General features: G+C 41.6%; 1 protein-coding gene across 2 annotated transcripts in view; it reads left to right on the top strand.

Annotated features, from left to right (window-relative positions):
• The window catches only part of PRICKLE2 (prickle planar cell polarity protein 2), a 462,431-nt gene that overhangs the window by 376,139 nt on the left and 61,201 nt on the right, over window positions 1-25,091 (top strand). For both annotated transcript variants that reach the window (XM_082265402.1, XM_082265403.1), the window contains 2 exons: window positions 14,282-14,419; window positions 22,161-22,364. In XM_082265402.1, coding sequence (XP_082121528.1) covers window positions 14,282-14,419; window positions 22,161-22,364 — 342 coding nt within the window. The remainder of the gene's footprint in view (window positions 1-14,281; window positions 14,420-22,160; window positions 22,365-25,091) is intronic.

The following is a 25,091-nucleotide window of genomic DNA, read 5'->3' as shown; positions in this document are numbered from 1 at the left end:
TACCCCCAGGGTATAGGATTACCCCATTGGGTTAGACTTCTTTAAAGGGTAACTCCACTTTCGTGGGGGGGAAAAATAGCAAACAGAGAAAAATATCGAAATAAATAAAGCTAAATAATCTAGCACATACAATTGCGACACAAGTCATATTGTGATTGAATGTTATTAAAAATTACCTTTCCTTTTCCATCTGCATCCACTGTAATTTTCTGAAAATGCAATGCAATATGGCCACCTGGAGCTGTTCTGTACACAGAATGTACACTGACCACACCCCAGAAACATAATTTCCTGCTTGTGTGATTGGCTCACTGATTTTCCCAGAAGTCTGCACTAAGATACAAGTCAGATTTCTGGCATCCCCTGCAACAAAAATGTCATTCTTGGTGAGATACTCCCAATAGGAACATGTCTAAAGGGATACAGGCCCAGCAGATTTACTCATTAGTACTCTGCAGCTGCACAGCTGACTGATAATTATGAAACCACTCTCATTAGACCCACTTAGCATAGAGGAACAAACAGTGATTTCTTTAGAATAACAAAAGGTAGGAATCTGCAACGAAGGTTGTTATAATCCTTGGAATGTACAGAGATGCTTAGCAGAAACACAAGATCTCAATTTTCCTTTCTGGCAGAACGGTGGTCTGCCTTGTTAATCGACAGGTTCCCAGCAGACACGATGCATATATACACACACTGAGACACACAGTACAATATACATTAACTGCGGTTCGGCCTCTATCTGAACGATCGACAGGTTCCCGGAAGACATTGTGTCTGCCAGACCCGCAGATTGGCTCCCGCTTTGTCCAATCATAGTGGGAGCTGGGCCCCAGAGCCAATGGAGGAAATCACGTACAGGTACGTGATTTTGAGCTTAAGGAACGCCTCACATACGTTTACTGCGGCAGATGGGCCCTTAAACGCAAAATCACGTACCTGTACGTGATTTCCTCCATTGGCTTCAGGGTGAGCGCGTGTACCCTGCCAGAGCCTGGCTCCCGCTATATACTGCTCAGAAAAATTAAAGGAATGCTTTTTAATCGGAGTATAGCATTAAGTCAAGTAAACTCCTGGGATATTGATCTGGTCAGTTACGTAGCAGAGGGGGTTGTTAATCAGTTTCAGCTGCTTTGGTGCTAATGAAATTCACAACAGGTGCACTAGATGGACAACAATGAGACAACCTCCAAAACAGGAACGGTTTTACAGGTGGAGGCCACTGACATTTTTTTCCCTAATAATCTTTTCTGACTGTTTTTCACTAGTTTTGCATCTTGCTAGGGTCAGTGTCACTGCTGGTAGCGTGAGGTGATAACTGGAACCTATAGAGGTTGCACAGGCCATTGCCAGAAGGTTTGCTGTGTCTCCCAGCACAGTCTCAAGAGCATGGAGGAGATTCCAGGAGACAGGCAGTTACTCTAGGAGAGCTGGACAGGGCCATAGAAGGTCCTTAACCCATCAGCAAGACCGGTATCTGCTCCTTTGTGCAAGGGGAAACAAGATGAGCACTGCCAGAGCCCTACAAAATGACCTCTCTTAAGCTTGCCATACACTAGTAGATTTTTTAATACAATTCTTAACATTACATTTGATGGCCTTACGAATGTCGTTCAATAGTACTTAAAAAAAAAAATGTTTATTTTAAACCTCTTGCCATCAACTTTACAAATGTGTGTGTGGCGCTTAAAGAATGCTCACACATTGCACAAATGCTTCAATGGGCGATGGATCTTCACTGCACCTGAGCACTCATTTTTAATATGCAACGCAATCTTCCCCATCCATCCATGTCTCTACACTGTATTTTGTTGGAAAATCACTTTGAAAAACAACCTCCTAGCATTTCTGGTTGTGGCCATTTTAAAGAGGTTCCAGCCCCTCTGCTAGGATAACCTGTAGTATATACTGTATGTCATTTTGTAAAATTCATCTTCTAAATACCTTATTTCTTCTACCTTATTTTGACCGCCCAACGCTCTCTTCCTCCGATGTATGTACTTCGGAGGGAGGGGCCGAGATCTCCCTCTGATGCTTGCCAGGCGGTTACGTGACCTCCCCCTGTAGTACATACATCGGAGGAAGAGAGAGCGACAGGTGGTCACATGACCTCCCTCCGGAGTACATACATCGGAGGAAGAGAGAGTGACAGGTGGTCATGTGACCTCCTTCTGTAGTACATACATCGGAGGAAGAGAGAGTGACAGTTGGTCACAGGACCTCCCTCTGTAGTACATACATCGGAGGAAGAGAGAGTGACAGGCGGTCACGTGACCTCCCTTTGTAGTACATACATCGGAGGAAGAGAGCGAGGGGCGGTCACGTGACCTCCCTCTTTAGTGCATACATCGGAGGAAGAGAGAGCGACAGTTGGTCACATGACCGCTGATCAGGGAGAAGAAATAAGGTATTTAGAAGATGAGTTTTACAAACAGGCATACAGTATATACTACAGGTTATCCTAGCAGAGGGTCTGGCAGTGATTGTGAGCAGTAGTGTTTGCACTGCTTAGAAAGGTGCTAGAAGGGTAGAGGAGGGATGGCTCACACACAGAGCTGACAGGCAGAGAGGGGAGGGGGTAGAAAGACAGAGGAGGACACAGGAGAGCAGATAGAAGAGCTGCGGATGACAGAATCACGTAAACTGACTACGTGTCAGGGCTCAGCAGTCTTGATTAACCGTGGTCTGTTTTTCACGGGGGAGGGCAGCACCAGGCAGGATCAGCCAGGTATTTCAGGTGATAGAAGGGGCCAAATTACACAGCACAACCACTGTGCTGTATAACACGCTTTAAAGAAACCGGATCCTTTTTTCTCTTTTTTTTTTTTTTCGACGTAACAAATGCTTTCAGTACTGGCAAATTATTCATGTAGCATTTACTTCCTGGAATCCATATGCCCTTAGCTCAAGCATGCATGCAGGAGAGTGTGCTTAGCTGAGGAAACCCTTCCTCCCCTTCTGAAGACTCCTGGGAGGTATGACATAATTTGCCTAGGCAAGAAACCAGGAAGTAACTAAAGAAATGTAAAAAAAACAAAAAGTTTAAAACAAGTAAATATGATATAATTTCCTATCTATTTATTAATGCTAACAGCATGAGGAATAAAAATAATCAATGCTGATTGGGAGAGTGAATTTCCACTTTGAGGGGACGCCAGGGCTGGGCAGGAAGGGGTAAAAGTCAGTTTTGAAGGGAATGGAGTTTCAAAAACAAAATCCACATTCACTGTGAGAAATGTATTAATTCCTGAAGAATTTTCCATACTGCTCCTTTCAAACTTTCTCATCACTGTGGATGAAAACGAACATCGATTTGGCCCCACTAACAACTAAATGAAAAACGTTTATTAATCTATGGCCAACTTTAGATTACATAGACTGGCACTCATGCTTCAGATGTAGAGGGTTGTTATAGACAGCCAGAAGTGGGTTGAATAAAGCTGGGTGTCGATCAACCCAGAAGACCAGTGCTGTAAAACCTAATGCCTCATACACACGCATCGATTATTGGCCGGGAATTTTCGGCCAACGTCCGATCGGCCGATTTTCGGCTTGTTAGTATGATGCTTTCGACAACCGACTCTGACTTTTCAGCCGAATAAAATCTGATGTGCAGGCTATAAAATTTTTTTTGGCCGTCAACGCAACGGCCGATTTTCCGTCAGTCAGTACAGATTTCGGCAGACAAAAATCTGATGAGCAAGACTGGGCATGCTCAGAGAAGAAAAAAACACACGGAAAGTAAACCAGCACATGACATCACTTCTGACGTAGATTTTTGTTGGCCGAGAAAATTCGTGTGCAGTCTAGGCACATTCCAACCAACAAAACACAACTCTGGACAAAAGTCGGACGATTGGTCGGCCGATAATCGTTGCGTGTGTACGAGGCTTAAGACTAAATGGAGGGCAGTGCTGGAGTATGCAAAGGGTAAGAACTGCATTGGAACCTTTTTTTTTCTATTTTACTAATGTGGCTTAGGGGAAAGGCTGCTGCTTCTCCTCCCCCAGCTCTTATGCAGCTGAGAATAGAGGGAATGTGATCACTTAAAAAAAAAAAGGGAAAAAGGTATTTATAAAGTTTTTGTTTTTTTTTTTATCTATAAAGAAATGTTTTGCCTAATTTATATTCTATTTTTATCTGAATGGGTTGTTTTACAAGGTGATTGTTTGCAACCACTTTAAGGATCTGTCATCTAAAATTCATTTAGCAGGTGCTCTCACCACATGCCCAATTTCAGCTTTCACTTTGTATGTGACAACCCCAAATAAAACAAATTTTAAGGAATCCTAATACTGAATGAAAATGATTTGATGAGTTGTAAGAGGATAAGTGAGGTTAAGGACATTTTTATAGATTTGCCTGGAGTTCTAAGTGTGAACTTTGGACTCACAACTTGGCTTGGGTAGAACCAGGAAAGAAACATGCCTGGATCCTTGTATTTTTGGACTCACACTTCTGAGCAAATCTGGTCACCTTCCAGAATGTAAATAAATAATAGATGCAGTTCCTGTAAGACTTGGTCTGAGATAAAAGCAACCAGATAAAATTAAACATTTGAAATATGACTCGGAAACCCCTTTCCAACCGAGTTTCTTATGAAGATCGCTCCTTAGGGTTAATTATTTTTGGAGATCTTGGAACACAATTTAGATAATTATATTCATTCCATATGTCTGCATTCTTTTTGGTTATTTATCTCTTTTATGCATCAGTGTTGCTCTGTATTGGGTTTTTTAATACAAGACATATGCCGTACATTGACATGGTGATAAAGAACCCTATGCAACATTATCATCCTTAACCTTAAAAAAAATAAAAAATCTGAAAGTAAGTAGGGTGGGCCACCCAATCCCGTGCCAGCTGTCATCTTTGTATTGTATAATGAGTAGGGTATACACGCACAGCTTTTTTTTTCGTTGAACCAGCAAAAACAAAGGCAGATCCCTGCATCCACATAAGTGATCTTGGCGCAGGGATCTCCCCTGTTGCAGTATTGCATTCTGATAGCGGGGATCCCCCGCCAGAATACACAAATTAGATCTGCAGCAAAGTGTGAGTGGAGCCTAAAGGCATATTGAAAGTCAATAAAAATGATTTATGAAAAAGAAAACGGTTGCAAATATGCATTTTTCTGTGCTGTTACATGTAAACATTTACGTTGGTGATAGGGTCTCTTTGGAGGCTAGGTTCACCCTCCCATTTTTTTTTACAGGAACCTGCAAAACATTTCTCTCTTTGAAGGCTAGGTGCACGCTCCCATTTTTTTTTTTTTTTTTTACAGGAACCTGCAAAACATTTCACCTGCGAGCAGTGGATGGTGGGTGCAATGTCAGGCTGCTGCAAACTCTTCCTCCAGCTCTCTGCCTGTACCTCTGTACAGGCTGTTAGCTGGAGAGCCAAAGAAAGATTCAGTGGAACAGGAAACTATCTATATCGTAGTCCATTGAGAACTACAGGTCCATCTGCTGCAGTGGAGTTGCAGACATTTTTGTGTTTATTAAAAGTCAGCAGCTACAAAAAGTGTAGCTGCTGACTTTGAATATACACATATTCACCCATCCCATGATCCAGCAATGAGGCCGCCCAAACCCTTGGTTCTCTCCCCTGCCTCTCCCCAGCGCCGGAATCACAAGTGTGGGCACCCTAATGTGACAGCTTCACAGCCGGGAGTACACTGCGCATGCGTCAGTCGTGCTGCGCCTCCTCAATGGCTGGGTAATCTTCTGGGACCTGTGATGTGTCCCAGCAGATTGCAGGGAGAGGGAAACTTCTGCTCCGAGCAGAAGTAGTAGCTGAGTACCTGTCAAAACTAGGTAGGTAAATGCCAAATGTGGCATGTAAGGGGGTGAGGAGTCCTTAAAGCAGAACTTCCACTTTTGTATAGAACTCCACTTTAAGGTATATTTATTCACAGATAATTATCAATAAAGGGCTGGACACCACCATTAACTACACCTTTTGTGTATTATTTATTTATTTATTTCAGATACTTATATAGCGCTGTCAATTTACGCAGCGCTTTGCATATACATTGTACATTCACATCAGTCCCTGCCCTCAAGGAGCTTACAATCTAAGGTCCCTAACTCGCATACATACACAGTAGGGCCAATTTTTTTTTTTTTTTATAGAGGATCCAATTAACCTACCAGCATGTCTTTGGAGCATGGGAGGAAACCGGAGTACCCAAACCCACACAGGCACAGGGAGAACATGCAAACTCCAGGCAGGTAGTGTCATGGTTGGGATTCGATCCAGCAACCCTCTTGCTGCTAGGTGAAAGTGCTAACCACTACACCACTGTGCCACCCTATTATGAGGTAGGAGGTTCTTGAGAAAGGGGGTTTTTACATCCCTAAAACAGTAGTTTGGTTTTTCTTCCTCTTCTCCCTTTTTACAAGGGTCTGGAGTGAATATCTTGGTAGTATTATGCTTGATGTTAGATGACATACTTGGTAATCTGTACCTGTTGTACAATTGTATGTATGTCCAATACAAACTTATTGCTAAAGTAGTTTGGCTATGTAGTGTGCTTACTCTACTGTATATACCGTATTCAAAACTATTATCCATTCACAGATCCCTGTGAATGAATGATGAATGACACGGCTGTGTGGGCAGAGCCCTGTTTAGCAGTACCAATTTTTAAATGTGACAGCAGTTACGGGGAATAACCCCTGCCCACTATCATGAGATAAGATGGTGGGCATCTGCACCATGTTAATCCCTAAATACAGGTGTAATATGGTGCAAATGGTGAACGCAGTCTTTAAATCTGTTAAGTGCTAAAACTAATGACAAAGTGGTACTTGTGGTGTGGTATGTGCCTGCACAGCCGACTTAAAAAAGAAGTATGGGATTTTCATTTTTAGAATCACACTTATCTAGGTAGATGCAGCATCGGACTGTCCCCCAGCGGCTCTAACACCGAGCGATCAAACACTGCCAATCACTCTGTTCTCAGAGCTCAGTGAGCAGAGAGCTGTTAACTGTCAATCACCGCGTCTCTTCTCTGTATCCCCCCCCCTCCCCCCCCCCCCCCCCCCGCTCACTGGAGGCCTGGGCTGTGGAAGGGGTAGGAGTGGCCAGCTTAGGCTCTCAGCAGCTCGGTGGGAGGCTGAGCCTGGTGCCGTCAGGCATGTGGGCAAATCCCGACCATATAGTCGCAATCTTTCTTGAGCCTGGACCGGCTCTGTGATGTCAGCCGACTGGAAATGGGTCACAGGAGTGTAAAATAAACTGCACACCTGTGGTACGCAGGAGCAGTACTTCCTAATGAGCTTTGGCTGTACTTCTCCTTTAAAGGGCATGTAACCCCTTCATGCTTCATTTTGGTCTCTGTGTTTAATGAAGCCATATACAGTACAGTGCTTTGCGAAAGTATTCGGCCCCCTTGAACTTTTGCCACATTTCAGGCTTCAAACATAAAGATATAAAACTGTAATTTTTTGTGAAGAATCAACAACAAGTGGGACACAATCATGAAGTGGAATAACATTTATTGGATATTTCAAACTTTTTTAACAAATAAAAAACTGAAAAATTGGGGCGTGCAAAATTATTCAGCCCCCTTAAGTTAATACTTTGTAGCGCCACCTTTTGCTGCGATTACAGCTGTAAGTCGCTTGGGGTATGTCTCTATCAGTTTTGCACATCGAGAGACTGAAATTTTTGCCCATTCCTCCTTGCAAAACAGCTCGAGCTCAGTGAGGTTGGATGGAGAGCGTTTGTGAACAGCAGTTTTCAGTTCTTTCCATAGATTCTCGATTGGATTTAGGTCTGGACTTTGACTTGGCCATTCTAACACCTGGATATGTTTATTTGTGAACCATTCCATTGTAGATTTTGCTTTATGTTCTGGATCATTGTCTTGTTGTAAGACAAATCTCCGTCCCAGTCTCAGGTCTTTTGCAGACTCCATCAGGTTTTCTTCCAGAATGGTCCTGTATTTGGCTCCATCCATCTTCCCATCAATTTTAACCATCTTCCCTGTCCCTGCTGAAGAAAAGCAGGCCTAAACCATGATGCTGCTACCACCATGTTTGACAGTAGGGATGGTGTGTTCAGGGTGATGAGCTGTGTTGCTTTTACGCCAAACATAACGTTTTGCATTGTTGCCAAAAAGTTCGATTTTGGTTTCATCTGACCAGAGCACCTTCTTCCACATGTTTGGTGTGTCTCCCAGGTGGCTTGTGGCAAACTTTAAACAACACTTTTTATGGATATCTTTAAGAAATGGCTTTCTTCTTGCCACTCTTCCATAAAGGCCAGATTTGTGCAGTATACGACTGATTGTTGTCCTATGGACAGAGTCTCCCACCTCAGCTGTAGATCTCTGCAGTTCATCCAGAGTGATCATGGGCCTCTTGGCTGCATCTCTGATCAGTCTTCTCCTTGTATGAGCTGAAAGTTTAGAGGGACGGCCAAGTCTTCGTAGATTTGCAGTGGTCTGATACTCCTTCCATTTCAATATTATTGCTTGCACAGTGCTCCTTGGGATGTTTAAAGCTTGGGAAATATTTTTGTATACAAATCCGGCTTTAAACGTCTCCACAACAGTATCTCGGACCTGCCTGGTGTGTTCCTTGTTCTTCATGATGCTCTCTGCGCTTTAAACGGACCTCTGAGACTATCACAGTGCAGGTGCATTTATACGGAGACTTGATTACACACAGGTGGATTCTATTTATCATCATTAGTCATTTAGGTCAACATTGGATCATTCAGAGATCCTCACTGAACTTCTGGAGAGAGTTTGCTGCACTAAAAGTAAAGGGGCTGAATAATTTTGCACGCCCAATTTTTCAGTTTTTTATTTGTTAACAAAGTTTGAAATATCCAATAAATTTTCATTCCACTTCATGATTGTGTACCACTTGTTGATTCTTCACAAAAAGTTAGTTTTATATCTTTATGTTTGAAGCCTGAAATGTGGAAAAAGGTCGCAAAGTTCAAGGGGGCCGAATACTTTCGCAAGGCACTGTAATATATGAGTTGGGCTTTTTGAATTGAATTACTAAAATAAATTAACTTTTTGATGATATTCTAATTTTTTGAGATGCACTTTTACTGTTGAAAGCATTTGGTTATACAGTAAAACCTTGGTTTGTGAGTAACATGGTATATGCACGTTTTACAAGACGAGCAACATTTTTAAAAAAAGTTTAACTTGATATATGAGTGGGGTCTTGCAATACGAGCAGTAGAAGGTTCACAGTTTTAATGTAAAAAAAAAAAGTGGAATGACACTCATTAACAATATCCCAGGGGCTGGGTGGGGTGGGGCGGGGCGGGGCGTGGCGACAGCTGAACAGCATGGCCGCATAGTCTCATTGCTCTGCTTTGTATCAGGGAACCGGCATCCACATTGCAGCCCAGGATAGCTCCAGCCGACACCTGCACAGCTGACACCTGCACAGCCTCCCAATGTCCTTCATGCCAGCTGACTGCTCCGGTATGTGGAGACGCCAGAACTGCCCTCTGTACTGTTCTTATCTTAGGACTACAAGTCAATTAGTGTCTATGTTTTGGAGGTGAAGATGAAAGGACAAGAAAAAACTGGGCAGGGCTGACCCCTCTCAGCCTACAAAAAAAAAAGCTGTGCAAAGTTAGCCCTTAATAGGGAATTAAAGTGTATCTCTGGTCAAAATGTAAAATCATATATTCATTTCCACATTGCATTTTAGTTATTTATAGCTTACTCCAATTAATCTGAACAATCTTGAAGTTTGTAAATTTACTTTGTGAAGATCCACACACATATACTTACTTGAATTCTGTGACATGTGGTCACTATTTCCTGTGAGTAGGCACTGCTGTGTCACACATTTCAGAGAGCCTGGATTCTGAACTGCAGAGGTGCTGAGAGGAGGAGTTTCAGGAGGTGAACTCAACTCAGTACAGGAATCAATCCTTGCAGGCAGCAAGGTACTGTGGGATATGTAGTCCTTATAAATTGAACATAATAAACAGCAGAGTAAAAGCTGTAAAGCATGCAGGGAATCCAGGAAGTTGTGGAAAGAGTTGACCAAAAGATGGGCAGCAATCAGAACATAAAAGCTAATTTTTCAAGTAAGCATAGAAAAGCCATTCTTTGCATTGCTATTACAATGCTGATGTTCTAACATGAATGTGTATGCTGCGGCCATATATTTCTTTTAAGAGCAGAGTGCATTGCTGGTAGACCAATGGGTATTTTTCTGTACTTGAAGGGGCTTTAAAAGGAAAAACATATGGAAAATATTCATGTATTGCAAAGATGTATTGCATATATATATATATATATATATATATATTTATTTTTTTTTATATTTAAAGCCTAACTCCAGGAAACTTGAAACATTCCCCTTGCTGCTCCTATAATGCAAGGGTTAACTATCTTGTTTAGGTCCATGTAGCATGGAAAAGAAGATACCCAATCTTCTGCACTGCTAGAATGCAGCATCTTCTCCCCCATGCTTCACCGATCCAAGATCCTAACATCATCAAGACCTATCCAGTGTTCAAAGCCCTGCACTGGACATGATGATGCCGAGAGATAGTGCATGGGGGAGCACCATCTGCACAGGGAAGCAGAGGATGGGTTAAGTAAACTGCTTTTACTCTTCCCTTGAAAAAATGAGCAGGTAACCTTTGTAGTGGGGCTGTAACTTTGTCTTGACATACACCTTTACTTTTGCTGTGCTCTCCCACCCCCTCGATCTGACTGCAGAGTCCTAAGTAATATCTGGTAATCGTATCTTGGTATGTGCATCCAATGGCTGAATGCTTATTTTCTGATCAAGTGATCCGCTAGATAGAGAAGCCAGACGCAGTATGAAACCCCAGAACCCGCACATTTAAAACCAGTTTCTCCCCCATCCCTGTCATCACGGGTTCACTTTAATCACATGAAACAACACGACCAAGTATTACATTACCTATTATGAAGTGATTAGTTTCAAACAATACTTTTTCTAATTGCAGAAAATGTTAGGGAAATATTGATTTATCGCTGTGGTTCGAAGCTCATTTGTGCTCGTTTCGCGGCATGCATTCAAGGTAAACTGCTTGCCATTTTGTAAAGGAAACCACCCAAAACAAATGACGGTTTTAATATTACATTGCAAAGGCACAGCAGGATGGCCCATTCCAGCCCTGGTTCCTATTTGGATGATGTTAGCGTGAATCATGGAGAGACATTTTCTCAGCAGTAAAAATCGGTTGAAAGTCTTATAGCGGCTTAACTTTCAGTTCCTGGTGTCTCGGCTCGAGCTTGACTTAAATTCATCTCCATGTTATTTTAGGCTCATTGCCCTGCAACAAGAAAGATTATTGTAAAGGAAGAAATTAGTTTGTATGCAAAACTCTGTGGAGCTTTAATGTTGCTTATCAGCATGGTCTGTGACCCTTTTTTAATGTGGTCATTTGGTTCCAGCATTTAAAACCGCCATTAATTGAATAAATCCATTAGATATGACATGCTACAACATGCAGTTACATCTGCTAGCAAGCCATAGAGTACCTTAAAGAGCAATTATGGGTCCAACCAATACCTTTACTCAATCTGTGTTCATTTAAAAAGCCTCTAAAGCCAAGAATAATTACCTGAATCCATCAGTGCCTCTTCTGGTGGTGATTGGTGATTGGAATCTCAAGTAGCAGTAATAGTGTCCTCCATTTGTATGTAGTAAACACTGGAAAAATTAAGTTTTGGGCATTACATACACTTTAATGAGAAATATTTGTTCATCTTTGAAGAACTTATTTGGCAAGATTTTGCAAAAGACATAAAAGTGGTTGTTAACCTCTGAAATGAAAAATAATTAAAGCATGTCCTTTATATGGTGTGTACTTGCCTCAATTTAAAGCATCCAGTCTGATTTCTGGCTGCTCTCTTCTCCATCTGATACCTGCACGAGTCACTCCCTGGCAATCCCAGGAAATGACCTGTTCCCCCTCCAGCACACAGCATGTGATTGAGTACCTCAGCAGTGGTTGTTTCCCAATGGGACTGTGTAGAGAGGGTGTGTCATTTTCTTCCACTCAGGTGTCAGAATACACTCAGCTCCCTATGCTGTGCAGCTTGTGACATTAGATCCCTGCCCCCTGCCTTCTGGAGCTAATAAATGCTGTGAAAACTGTGCACTTTGAATAGCTATAGAGGAGGTAGGGTTGCAGCCAAATAGATATAACCCATGTAGGAGGATTTGTTTCATGTCTCTGCATCACCTGAGGCCAGTCACTTCACTGGGTATATGTAAGGGTTAACAGCCATTTTATGGCGAATTCGGATGCTTGCTGGTTACTGCAAAAACATAGCTGCTCTGATACTGGATCATAAACACAGTGCTATACTTCCAGCAACTTTGACAGTCAAAAGCTCCCGTTGTTCATCCTCCCTTTTTGTCTCTCCTCCTCCATACGCAAAACGTCTTGTATTCTTTTCACACAATGGAATGTGAATGGCTGACAATATCTCCCCTTGTCCAATCACAGATCACTTTGCAGCGCCAGAAGTATAACGCTGTGTGTATAATCCAGTATCAGAACAGCCATGTATTTTGCAGTAACCAGTAGCCAGATCTTAATAGGAGGCAATGTATTTAACCCATTGTTTACAAAATAAAATGGCTCAAATGCCTCTATAAAAAACACTTTTTTTTTTTTCTTGAAGATTTTGCCTAATCAGTGACAATGAGAGTTTTTGTTTTGATAAAATGCCACTGAGGGCGAATTAGTAATTTTGCTGCAAAATCTATTTCCTAAATCATTCCTCTGATCCCTAGCTGGGGTTCACAAAACACAAATGCATTTATTCTTATAATAGTGTAACTATACATTTTATTAATGTAACAAAAGATGTCATAATGCAATTAGAACAAATACCATACCCTGGCCTCTTTGACTACTCACACTCCATGTCCAGTAGAAGTATGTTTTGCTTGGGATTCTTAAAGGGTTCTTGCGGTAAAAGCCAAGGAAGCTTAGACCTCTGCAGTGTATTAATACTTTAACAGAAAAGCTGCACATACACCTGTAGGATACACAATTCATAGAATGCAAAGTATAACAAAATATGCCTACAAAATGCACAATCTAACTATCTTCCTTGCAAATAAGCATGTACAATATGTATGCAAAAATTATACTAAACAGCCACTCAACTTGGAGATGGAATCAAGATGGAATCAAGATGGAATCGTCTTCATGGTTCTTTGCTCAGGGTCCAACTGCTTTCTCCAAAGTCCTCCAGCTTCCTGCATACATGTTGCTCCTTTGTCTTCCAAAACAACTCTCTCTTTTGTCTGACCACATGCTTGTTCAAATATCATCCCCTCCCCTAACTTCCTGTACATCATATCCTGTAAAGAGCTTCCTTTGCTTAGTCCGTAAATCAGTCCAACTGGTTCATTTGCATATCACTAGGGGGAGCCTTAGCTTCTCAAAACAACGCGAGGTCCTGAAATCTAACAATTAACAAATAAATATGCTAGAAAATCACCCGAAAATATCCATAGCAACACAAAGTGCCATCATGTGTCTGCAGCTATGGATGGAACATTACAGTGTATGATATGTGTTAAATTGCATTATGACATCCTTTTATTATGGGATCATTATTACGTTAAAGACACAGCATACTGTCAACATTTGCTGCTATAGGAAGATTAAGATATGGCCTTAATGTACTGATGTACTCATGTTTATGTGCATGTATATGAGAAGGGTTACATGTATACAACTATGGTTCAGTGTGCGGGATCACATGACTGGTCCAAAACAACCAACCTGTGAATGTGAAGAGCTTGGGTATCATCTGGCATCATCCAGAAAGGTATTTAATGACAGACTATGCATTATTATTATTTGGCATTCAAGAAGAGGGGACCTACCCTCGAAACCCATTAGCCATTTGAAGGGTCTTCCCCATGTTGGGATTTGCACAGTGGACCAGGCGATGCAGGGCATTGTGGATATGATGAGCTTGATATCATATGCTGTTTGTGAGTACACATCGGTTTTATTTCTTCAATAAAAAGATTTATAAAGTTAAAGCACAAGGCTGGGGCACCCTCTGTTCTTGTTTTTCTAGTGTACCTGTCCCTCTTTTTTATTTCCCTTTATGTATATCTTATATGTAATGACTTTTCTGCAGTAATGCAGCAAATATTTTTTTTCTACAATTCTAAATATTTAATAATGCTTCCTTGTCATTGATTTTCAATGTCTCAAACAGCATGAGTCATGTCATTGCAGATGGTTCCAGAGCTCAAATCTTTTTCTGTTATTACAGGTCCGTTACTGCAATTCTCTGGATGAGGAGGAGAAGAGAGAGCTAAAGCTTTTCAGCAACCAAAGAAAGCGAGAGAATTTGGGAAGAGGAAACGTCCGTCCATTCCCTGTGACCATGACTGGAGCCATCTGTGAGCAGGTAATGATATAAAACATTACCATCTCTTCAGCAACACAGGGGACTGCTGCTGCATGGGTTTCCATTACATGTATAAAAATGTGTGTGTGCTGTACCAGTCAATGTGATTAATCACTTAGAGAGCTTCAATAATCCCAACACCATGATTGATATGGTGTCAGGATGACTGAATGGCATTATTTCTATTAAGTGGGAGTGCAGTGAGAGCCCTGAGCTTGTTTTCCTGCAACTAGAGTCACATGCCACTGTAGCCAGCCACCAGATGCAGCATGTACTAACTTGCCACTTGCTTCCATTAGCCTGACACCAGATACAGCTTGTCACTTGCCACTGTAGCCTGACACCAGATACAGCTTGTCACTTGCCACTGTAGCCAGCTACCAGATGCAGCGTATCACTTGTCACTGTAGCCTGCCACCAGATGAAGCATATCACTTGCCACTGTAGCCTGCCGCCAGGTCCAGCATGTCACTTGCCACTGTAGCCTGCCACCAGATATAGCGTATCACTTGTCACTATAGCCTGCCACCATGTTGCTCCTTTGTCTTCCAAAACAACTCTCTCTTTTGTCTGACCACATGCCTTCCACCAGATACAGCCTGTCCCTTCAGCCTGCCACCAGATGCAGCGTATCACTTGTCACTGTATCCTGCCACCAGATGCAGCGTATCACTTGTCACTGTAGCCTGCCACCAGATACAGCATATCACTTGTCACTATATCCTGCCACCAGATGCAGCGTGTCACTTGCCACTGTAGCCTGCCACCAGATGCAGCGTATCACATGTCACTGTAGCCTGCCACCAGATGCAGCGTATCACTTGTCACTATATCCTCCCACAAGATGCAGCATGTGACTTGTCACTGTAGCCTGCCACCGGATACAGCGTGTCACTTGTCACTATAGCCTGCCCCCAGATTCGGCATGTCATTTGTCCCTATAGTCTGCCACCAGATGCAGCTTGTCACTTGTCACTATAGCCTGCCACCAGATGCAACGTGTCACTTGCCACTGTCGCCTGCCACCAAATTCAGCGTGTCATTTGTCACTATAGCCTGCCACTAGATGCAGCATGTCACTTGCCACTGTAGTCTGCCACCAGATACAGCTTGTCACTTGCCACTGTAGCCTGCCACCAGGTGAACGTGTCACTTGCCACTGTAGCCTGCCACCAGATGCAGCGTGTCACTTGCCACTGCATTCTGCTGCCAGATACAGCTTGTCACTGTAGCCCACCACCAGATTCAGTGTGTCATTTGCCACTGTATCCTGTCACCAGATACAGCTTGTCACTGTAGCCTGCCACGAGGTGCAGTGTGTCACTTGCCACTGTAGCCTGCCACTAGATGCAGCAAGTCACTATTGCGACCTGCCACCAGATGCAGCTTGTCACTAGCCTGCCACCACAGCCACCAGATGCAGCTTGTCACTAGCCTGCCACCACAGCCACCAGATGCAGCTGCACTAGCCTGCCAGCCCAGTCATCAGATGCAGCTTGTCAGTTTGTAAGGGTTTTGTGCAGAGTGGGAAAACCAGCACATGGGCACTACACTACAGATTTTAGAGAGGCAGACCCAACAGGGATTATTCAGTAGTGATGCAGTCTGGTCTTTGCTCTCCTGCGGCTCACCTCTTATGGTCTTTGTTGCCCGGCTTTAAATAGGGCACAGGCTGGCACTGGCTGGCAAATCCTATGTAAAACTCTATCTGCATTGCAGTAAATTCAGTATAATTAGAACAGATAGCTTGGACACCCACTACCCCCCTTTCCTGGATATAAGCAACATGTTGTGATTAAATTATAAAGCTCATTTTATATCTTGCTGTTATACCCCAGTGTTCTGTCCCATCCACAGTCTCCTCGCTGACACTTAAGCGTATCTCCATGCTGCAGCAATATAATTGCAGCTTTACGGAGGGTTTTGTAATGACGCTAATTACAGTGTAGCTGTGATGAAGGTCCTGCCTGCAAGACAGACTGCAGAGAATTTAGTCATGGTGCCCATCTTTATTTCCAATCCCGTTTAAGAACCTTTATTCTAAGAACATTATTCCCCCATATAATCCCAACCATGGATGATGTTACTACTTAGACTTATTTTAACTGGTTTGGTTGCTAGAGGCCCCCCCGAGGAGACTGTAAAGTCCTGAGGCATCACATCCAATGTGATATCCTAAGAATAAGCACTTTGTGTTATTAGATGCAGCCAGACTTGATGAAATCAGTAATAGCCTCCCTGGGAGCTAATTAATGACCAGTGCGGCTAAATAATGAAAGAAATACCATTGTGCTTAGAGGCCGCGGCTTTGAATGTGTTAAAGGGATACACCACTTGGGCATTTTTGAGTCTTGTAATGTATTGCCTTTATATACCTTGTACAGATAGGACTAATTGACTCCTTAGAGAGGTGTTGCACATTGATAGATGTTTAAAGGGACCCTTTCCGGAGAAGAACATGGAGGCTGCCATTGCAGACTTCTCAGTCTGTGTTCAGGGCCATGCACCCGCACCTGTACAGGGGTCAAATTGGGAGCAGTGACTGTATTGGTGTAGCTACTGTGTTCTAGTAGAACTGCCTGCCTGGCTCTAATGCAGTACTGTACAAATACAGTAATACACCTGCAGCGCACGACAATGCATAAGCTATTCATTATGGTGCACTGTGTTATAAAAAGGTGCAGGTCCTGTTTTCCTTCTCTTATTATCTAAATAAATGTGCTGCCTCAATGTAGCAACCTTTATTACATGCACAATATGTCAGGCTTAAAGGTGGACTGTACTTTTAGTGAGTTCTCAGTTTGAGCCATTATTGAAAGATTTACCGTAAAGTAATTTTTAGATCTATTGATTTGTTCCGACACTGGCCAGACCAGCGAGATGTCACTCTGTTGCAGCTTATTTGCTACCAATCTTGAATTTGCAGAATTCCAGCTAGAGAGGAAGGTGCTTATATTAGGTAAGGTGGCATATGCACCTCAGTGATTCTGACGATGGCAAGGTGTCACTAACGGCTGAATTGCCAGTGTGACATGTGCCTTAGGCAACAACAATCAGGAAATAAGTGACTGTCACTGGAATTCAACCGATGCAGAATTGTGTGTTACACATGCACAATGATTTAAATATGTATATATGATTGACAACTGTAGGAGCAGTGTAGGCGCAGGCCAGGGAAGCTTAATGCAGTAGATGAAAGATACATCATACTTCCTTCCCTTCCATATCAGAAGATTTCCAGCTGTGCCATCAGCACAGAACTGGGAGAAACCAGTGGGACCCAGGTACATCCATCTACTGTCCGGAGAAGTCTGGCCAAAAGTGGTCTACATAGAAATATTTCGGCCAAAAAGCCATAGCTCTGACATGGAAACAAGGCTAAGCGACTCAACTATGCACGAAAACATAGGATATATGGCATCCTCTGCTGGGAAATACAGGCAGATATTTATCCATCATGCCATACCATCCACAGAGGATCTGTGGTTAGTTCTCCAAGATGCTTTGGAACAACCTACCTGCCGAGTTCCTTCAAAAACAATGTGCAAGTGTACCTATAAGAATTGATGCTGTTTTGAAGGCAAAGAGTGGTAACACCAAACATTGATTGGATTTGGATTTCTCCTGTGTTCATTTATTTTCTATTTTGTTAATTGATAAAAATTACTATTAACATTTCTATTTCTGAAAGTATTCTTAATTTACATTTTTTCACACCAGCCTAAAACTTTTGCACAGTAGTGTATGCTTATTATTCAATAGGCTTTTTTACAGAACACATAGGAACCCCTGCTTTACCCATAGGCTCATTCATTTCCTTCTCAGAAGTTAGGCTAAGGTAATGATGTTTTTTTTTTTTTTACAAGTTATTTACTATTATTTTATCTTAAGAAACAATTAAGTTTGTTTAACTTTCTCCTGCACAGTTGTAGGGGGACCACTTGAACTTGGGACACCAAACAAAGGCTGTTCCTTTGAGCTACAGGTCTGTTTTTTCATGGGCCTGTAAAAAAACATGGGAATAAAATGTTAAGATGTAATAACAATAAAAAATCCAAATATTGCGCTAGAACAGAAAAAAAGAAATAATGAAGCAAAGTCCAGTAAGTAGGTCTTGAGCTTCTAGCACAACATCCTATTGGTAGAGGATAATACAGTACATTCAAATAAACAGCAGCGCTCAAAGTGTGTGTTTCAAAATAGTCCTCCAGTGAAATACACACAGACATTGTGGGAAGAAATCGATAGATCCACCACCAAGGGAACCAAACATGCAGCCTCTTACCAGATATTACTGGGTTATACAGCCGTCAGAAAAAGCATGTGTCTATCACTTGGTCATTGGATCCAATAACATAAGCCACATCAGCACAAATCCCAGGGCATGTACATGGAAAAATGAGAGAGCAATCATTGCGCAGACATCTTAAAAAGTATTTTATAGACCATTAAAACCTGCACACAGGATACTCACACTTTCTCCTATACAATAGGCATGAAAAATGGCAAAGATGTGGTGTAGACTTGTTTCACACCGAAGAGATGGGCGACCTCCAATGGTAAGCAACACCAGTGTCATGTGGCTAGGCTCCTCCCGACGCATTTCGTCATAGCTGACATCATCAGGGCCATCCCTGATGATGTCAGCTATGACGAGACGTGTCATGAGGAGCCTAACCACATGAGGCTAGTGTTGCATACCATTGGAGGTCAGCCATCTTTTCGGTTTGAAATAATTCTACACCACATCTTCACCATTTTTCATGCCTATTGTATAGGAGAAAATGTGAGTATCCTGTGTGCAGGTTTCAATGGTCTAGTAAATACTTTTAACGACGTCTGCGCAATGATTGCTCTTTCATTTCTTCATGTACATGCCCTGGGATTTGCGCTGATGCGGCTTATGTTATTGGATCAATTGACCAAGTGAAAGACACATGCTTTTTCTGATGGCTGCATAACCCAATAATATCTGGTAAGAGGCTGCATGTTTGGTTCCCTTGGTGGTGGATCTATCGATTTCTTCCCACAGTGTCTGTGTATATTTCACTGGAGGACTAGTTTGAAACACACTTTGAGCGCTGCTGTTTATTTGAACAGGTTAAGATGTGATTAAGGCAGATAAATGAGGTGAAGGGTGCACCCAAGAATGACAAATGGGTCCCTGGTTTGTAATGCAACCATATCTCCTTTTAGCCTCATTTAGATAAAGGATAGCATAACTTTTATTGCCCCTTCCTAACCTTTCTATACCATATGTATCACCCACTACAGACCTCTCCGTAAAGAGGGTGGGAAAGACTGCTAATCTGAGCTCTGTATAGGGCAGTATACTGTATATGGGTTAGTGCAGGGCTGGATATTGGCACATAAAACACATTTTAAGTCGCCAAAAAAGATGCAGTCAGATAGACATTGTACTAACAGCCTCCATTTTCTTAGTCTTCCATCAGCTTCCATCAGATGTCTAAATATGACTGTGCAGTAGGCACCAGGGTTAGACACAGTGTACTCAGTAATCAGCATGCAGTAAAAGAACTGGACAGACACGTCCCATCTATTCCTGTGCAGTACAAGTCTATGTAAGGACACTTGTGATAAGGGGTGTAGCTGTAACTCAGCTCTGCCAGAACAGAGCTCTGCAGTGTGAGAGAAAGAAGAAGCATTTTCACTAGGAGAATTGTATTTAAAAACCTCTTCCAAGCAAATACAGACATAATTCATAACAGCAGGGGTACAAAGCTATAATAAAAAATAGGGGTGAAATGGCAATTGGGATTTTAGGTATTTTATAATTTAACTATCTACACATTTAATTGGGGTAGCTGTTGCACTGTTTGAAAACAGCATGATATTAGCTAGAATTACTTTTTAACAAAGCAGTGCTGAGAGCAGCAGTGATGTGCCAAGTCCCTTAACCCATTGCAATCAATCAGATTTCACTTTTCATCTATTCAAGAACTCTACATTTTAATTAGTAACTTTTCTAAAGTTTCCAAAGGCAGAGCTGTTTAGATCTATAAACATAACCATTAACAAATTCTGCTTTGGTTTACAAAGCTGAAAAAGCTAGTCAGCTGATTTCCTAAACTAGACATTGAGTTTTTTGGGAAAAATCGTATGGTTTAAATCATATTGGGGAAATCCTATGGTTTTAAAGAAGCAGCGTTTTAATTGTTTGTTTCTAGCCTGTCCTGATCGTTTGGAGGAATGGAGACCTTGTACGCAATAATAGGTATCTTTATTAAAGTAACGAATAAATAACAGTTCACATACATGGGCTAATTTTCCATGACACCCGATAAATTGTAGAAGAAAAAAAAGAATAGGTTGATATGATGCTAAGCTGGACATACACATGGCAGTGTTTTGACCAGTCTGTGAATTTTAACCAAATTTCACAAATAATTACCAGTAGCCTTTTCACTAACAAGTTAAATTGACCACCGGGATTAGGTCAGTTGTGAAGTTAAAGCTGGGTAATACAAAGTTAAAGCTGGCTTTAATGCAAATAAGGAGAATAAAATTTAAAAAATGGGAATAAACTGGTAATTTCATTAAAAGTAATTGGAATTCTCTGCCAAGTTTCCTTGGGAACAATTTGAATCCCAACTATATTGAGTTGATCTAAACCATTTTTGTATCTTCGATTGCTCTGCTCTATCAAATAGTCATGTGTATGGCTAGCTTTATGCGTGACCAATTTGAAGGTGATTGCAAACATTTTTAACCAGGTTTCTATTTACGAAATGATAAGCTGGATGAAAGCTATTTGCGGTGATTGGTGTTTTTGTGGACTGAATCAACGGCAGTCACTGCAAGGGCACAAAGAAAACAATTGTTTACAACATGCTGCATTTTTCCAATGGAGCTCACATATTGTCAGTGCCAGTCACTGCACCAGAGCCTCGCTGCAGTAGATAGATAAAAATGAAATGTCATTTTGACATTTCAATAAAGTTTAAAAAAAAAAATGAAACAGTGCCTTGCATTGTCTGCTCCCCACCACTGACACAGAACAAACACCAGCCTGCACCCTAAAAGCATCATTTTTGCAGACGTGTGAATAAGCCTTAAGCAGGCCATAGATCAGTGATGGCGAACATTCGCACCCCAGCTGTTTTGGAACTACATTTCCCATGATGCTCAACTACACTGCAGAGTGCATGAGCATCATGAGAAATGTAGTTCCAAAACATCTGGGATGCCAAGGTTCACCATCACTGCCACAGATGATTCTTTGCTTCCATTTGTGTTAACGGGGGGAATATCTCCCACAGGACTATTGTGTTCTGCCCGCAGGAGCCTTCCCAGCTGGTAGATTGCAATGATCACTGCTGGCAACTATAGCTACCAGCAGTGATTGCATGCAAAAATTTGGCAGGCTGGTTGTACTGAAGTCGAGTGATGGATCAGTTTCAGTACAACCAGCTTACCTATTGATGGATCGAATCTTGGCTAATCCCTTTCATCTATGGCCAGTTTCAAAATGTTGTATTGTTTAGAATCGGATACGTTTACGTGATCAGTTTGGTAGTTTTGCAATAGATGCTAATAAATTAGTTGATGTTGTGTGAAGATTGTTGTGTATATGTGGTAGATAACACCTAAAAGATATTTTTTGTTTACGAGTGATCAGCCTATAATACATTTTCTGTGTAATTTGTACTTTTTATTCTTTGGGTCTCTATGTGATCCTGCGATGACCTGTTATAAATCACCTTTTCCTCCTGTCTTGCAGTGTGGAGGTCAGATTAATGGAGGGGACATGGCTGTGTTTGCATCAAGGGCGGGCCATGGCGTATGCTGGCATCCCCAGTGCTTTGTGTGCACCATATGTAATGAGCTGCTGGTCGACCTTATTTACTTCTCCCAGGATGGGAAAATTTACTGCGGCAGACACCACGCTGAGTGTTTGAAGCCGCGATGTGCAGCCTGTGATGAGGTAAGAAAAGATCAGAATAAAAAAGTTGCCTATAATATTCTCCATGAAGGTTCTTGAGCAGTGCAAACAATGCCGTTTCGTCCAATCCATCCATCTTCTTCGACAACCAGTATTTAATAAGTTTATGGTTTATATTCAAATAAAAAATATGCTAAAATCTTTATATTTATGACAGCAACATTATCATGATTCGGTTACTAAAATGATCATTTAAAAACAAGCCACCCTGCAAAAGAATAGTTAACAGTATGGCAGGCGGTGTATTGCATGTGGTTGCAAAAAATCATGTGCTAAGAGCCAGCAGTGCCACCCAGGCTTATAAACCCATCGGGTTTAGGAATGCTAAAAACTCAGATTAAAATTCGAATTTTACAATTTAAACTCACTGAAAGTGCTTCCTGGAAAGTGATAACAGTTGATTGTTGCCTAGAGCTGTGCTTTAAAACTTAACTCCAGATACATAAACAAAATAAATACATATGCAGGACCCATTTACTTGCCAAATATTTGTTTTTCAGCTCATCCATATATGAGATTTACACAGCCCTATAAGGGAGCACAACTTGGTGGATGACACAGCTTTTAGTATTATAGACCAGCCTTTTTCCAACCAGGGTGCCTTGGCAAAATGCCTAAATATTGCCCCAAAATGTATACAAGTCAGCAGGTAAATCAAGCCTGCCTTTTACTTACACAAAGCCATGGGTTTAAACTGTGCACCATTACAACTTTCCAGCCGTCAGCGTCCTAACAACCAATTACATAATCAATTTATAAGGAAGTTGGCAGGTACCTGCACAGTATCCTTGTTTTCCCTTCTCCGTCAGCACTGGGGTCATGTTAGCTGAGCTTGAGTCACCTCTAAGGCAAAGCATCCTACATGTGTGGATGTTGCTGCATTATTTAAATCTATTTGTTTAGTTTTTTACATTTTAGAATGGGGTGTCCGGGAATTGTTAATAAATTTAAAGGGCGCCTTAACTTAAATAAGGTGGAGAAACACTGTTCTAGACTGTAGAAAGATCACAGTGGTGTTTCTCTTTACCCTACCCTGCTGACTGGACAGTGAAAGAGCAGCTGCAGACTGTGGAGGTCATCCTACTGTTCTTCCCGTCCTATCAGCAAATTCTTTGTCAAAACATTTGCGTGCAGCAGATCTGAGTGGTTCCTAGCCCTACACGTCTTTCACCTATTCTGACTGCTGCTGAATAGGGGATTGCAAAGACCTGAACCAACGTAAATTCAGGAAAATACCCTTAAATTGAAAACCCAAATACAGTCACAATAAGCTTACTGGGGTTAAGGTACTTAAACACTCTATTGCCGCAAAAAAATGTTGTAATGTACACTTTCTTCTACACCAGGCAAATCTTCTTGTTTACATGCCAGGGGAACTACAGCTCCTGCTGTATTTTTGAGCCATGGTAAACGCTGAAAGTCTCTGCGCTGCTGTTGTGTCTCTGCCTCCCTTCCCTATTGCCGTTCACAAAAATGAACCCTCTCTAAGGATGTGGAGGAGAGGGGGGGCAGAGATAGGACAGCTGCACTTATAGCTTTTAGACCTGTAGTTCCCCCATCATGCAAACAAGAAGAGTTGCCAGGTGTAGAAGAAAGTGTACATTACGGCAGTTGGCTTTTGCGTCAGTGGATTGTTCAACGAATCTACCGTGGTAAGCTTATTGTGCCCAGAGCTGGGGTTTAATGAATACAGGGCTGCATTCATTTATGTCTATTATATCTGCCTTTAGTTCAGCTTTAACACTTACAACACACCATCTAAGGCCATGTCAGTGAAAAAAAAAAAATTAATTGATTCATATTTCAGGAATTTGCTGTTTATTGAAGGGCTGTTTTAATCTCTAAAGCAATGAATGCATCAGTATTGACTGAAGGGGCACAGTGTTAAGCTGCCATTGAGTAAAAGTGCCCAGGGGTTGCATTGTGTACAGATGTTCCAGGAGATATTTTAGTTGAGCTATATATCCTGGTGAGATTGTAGACATAGCTGCTCTCTTATCTCAGCTCAGTATGCTACGAGTCAGCAGAAGTCACACCGCAGTCCATCCCTTGATAGGATAAAGTTGGATTAAGTCAAGCCTTGGGGATATGTTGAGATTGAAGTTTCTTCTTGTTTCTGTTGTGTGATCTCACAACACTGAAGGCAGAATGTGGTGTATTGTTTTCCCAGAATAATTGGAATCTGCAGAACGATGACTCTTATGACAGTTTTACAGTCCTTGTAAATGTTTGTGGTCAGATCCAGACGGTACAACTTTTAGTGTTTTATGGTGAGCTAATAAACCCCCAAACATAAGTTAAAACACAATAAAAACCTTCATAAATAGAAGGTATTTGCATTCCTCTACTGTGATATGGTATTTTCTTACAAGAAAATTATAAAATATATTTCCAAGAAAACCACTTTTATCTTCTAAAACTAAAGATGTGGTATTTGGTGGAGCCTTTTCAAGAGAATTTGAAATGAGATTATTGTGTAGTCTAGCATTTTATATGTGGAAGAATGCCACGCTAATTCTAATTATGTATGAAGCTGCTCGCTTTACAATGGACAAAACATTGTGATAATATACAGTATGTACAGTGATAGTGCAGCGCTAAACTATAAGAACAGTAAATATAAAATATATCCAAACAATGTATATCTTATGAACTATAAAGTGCAAAAGTGCCAGTGGTAAAAATAAACAACGGTGGTAATAAACTCCA

Source organism: Pelophylax lessonae, assembly GCF_965119305.1.
Source record: "Pelophylax lessonae genome assembly, chromosome: 8".
Taxonomy (NCBI): domain Eukaryota; kingdom Metazoa; phylum Chordata; class Amphibia; order Anura; family Ranidae; genus Pelophylax; species Pelophylax lessonae.
Note: the sequence above shows the minus strand (reverse complement) of the source record. Positions and strands in the feature narration are given on the sequence as shown.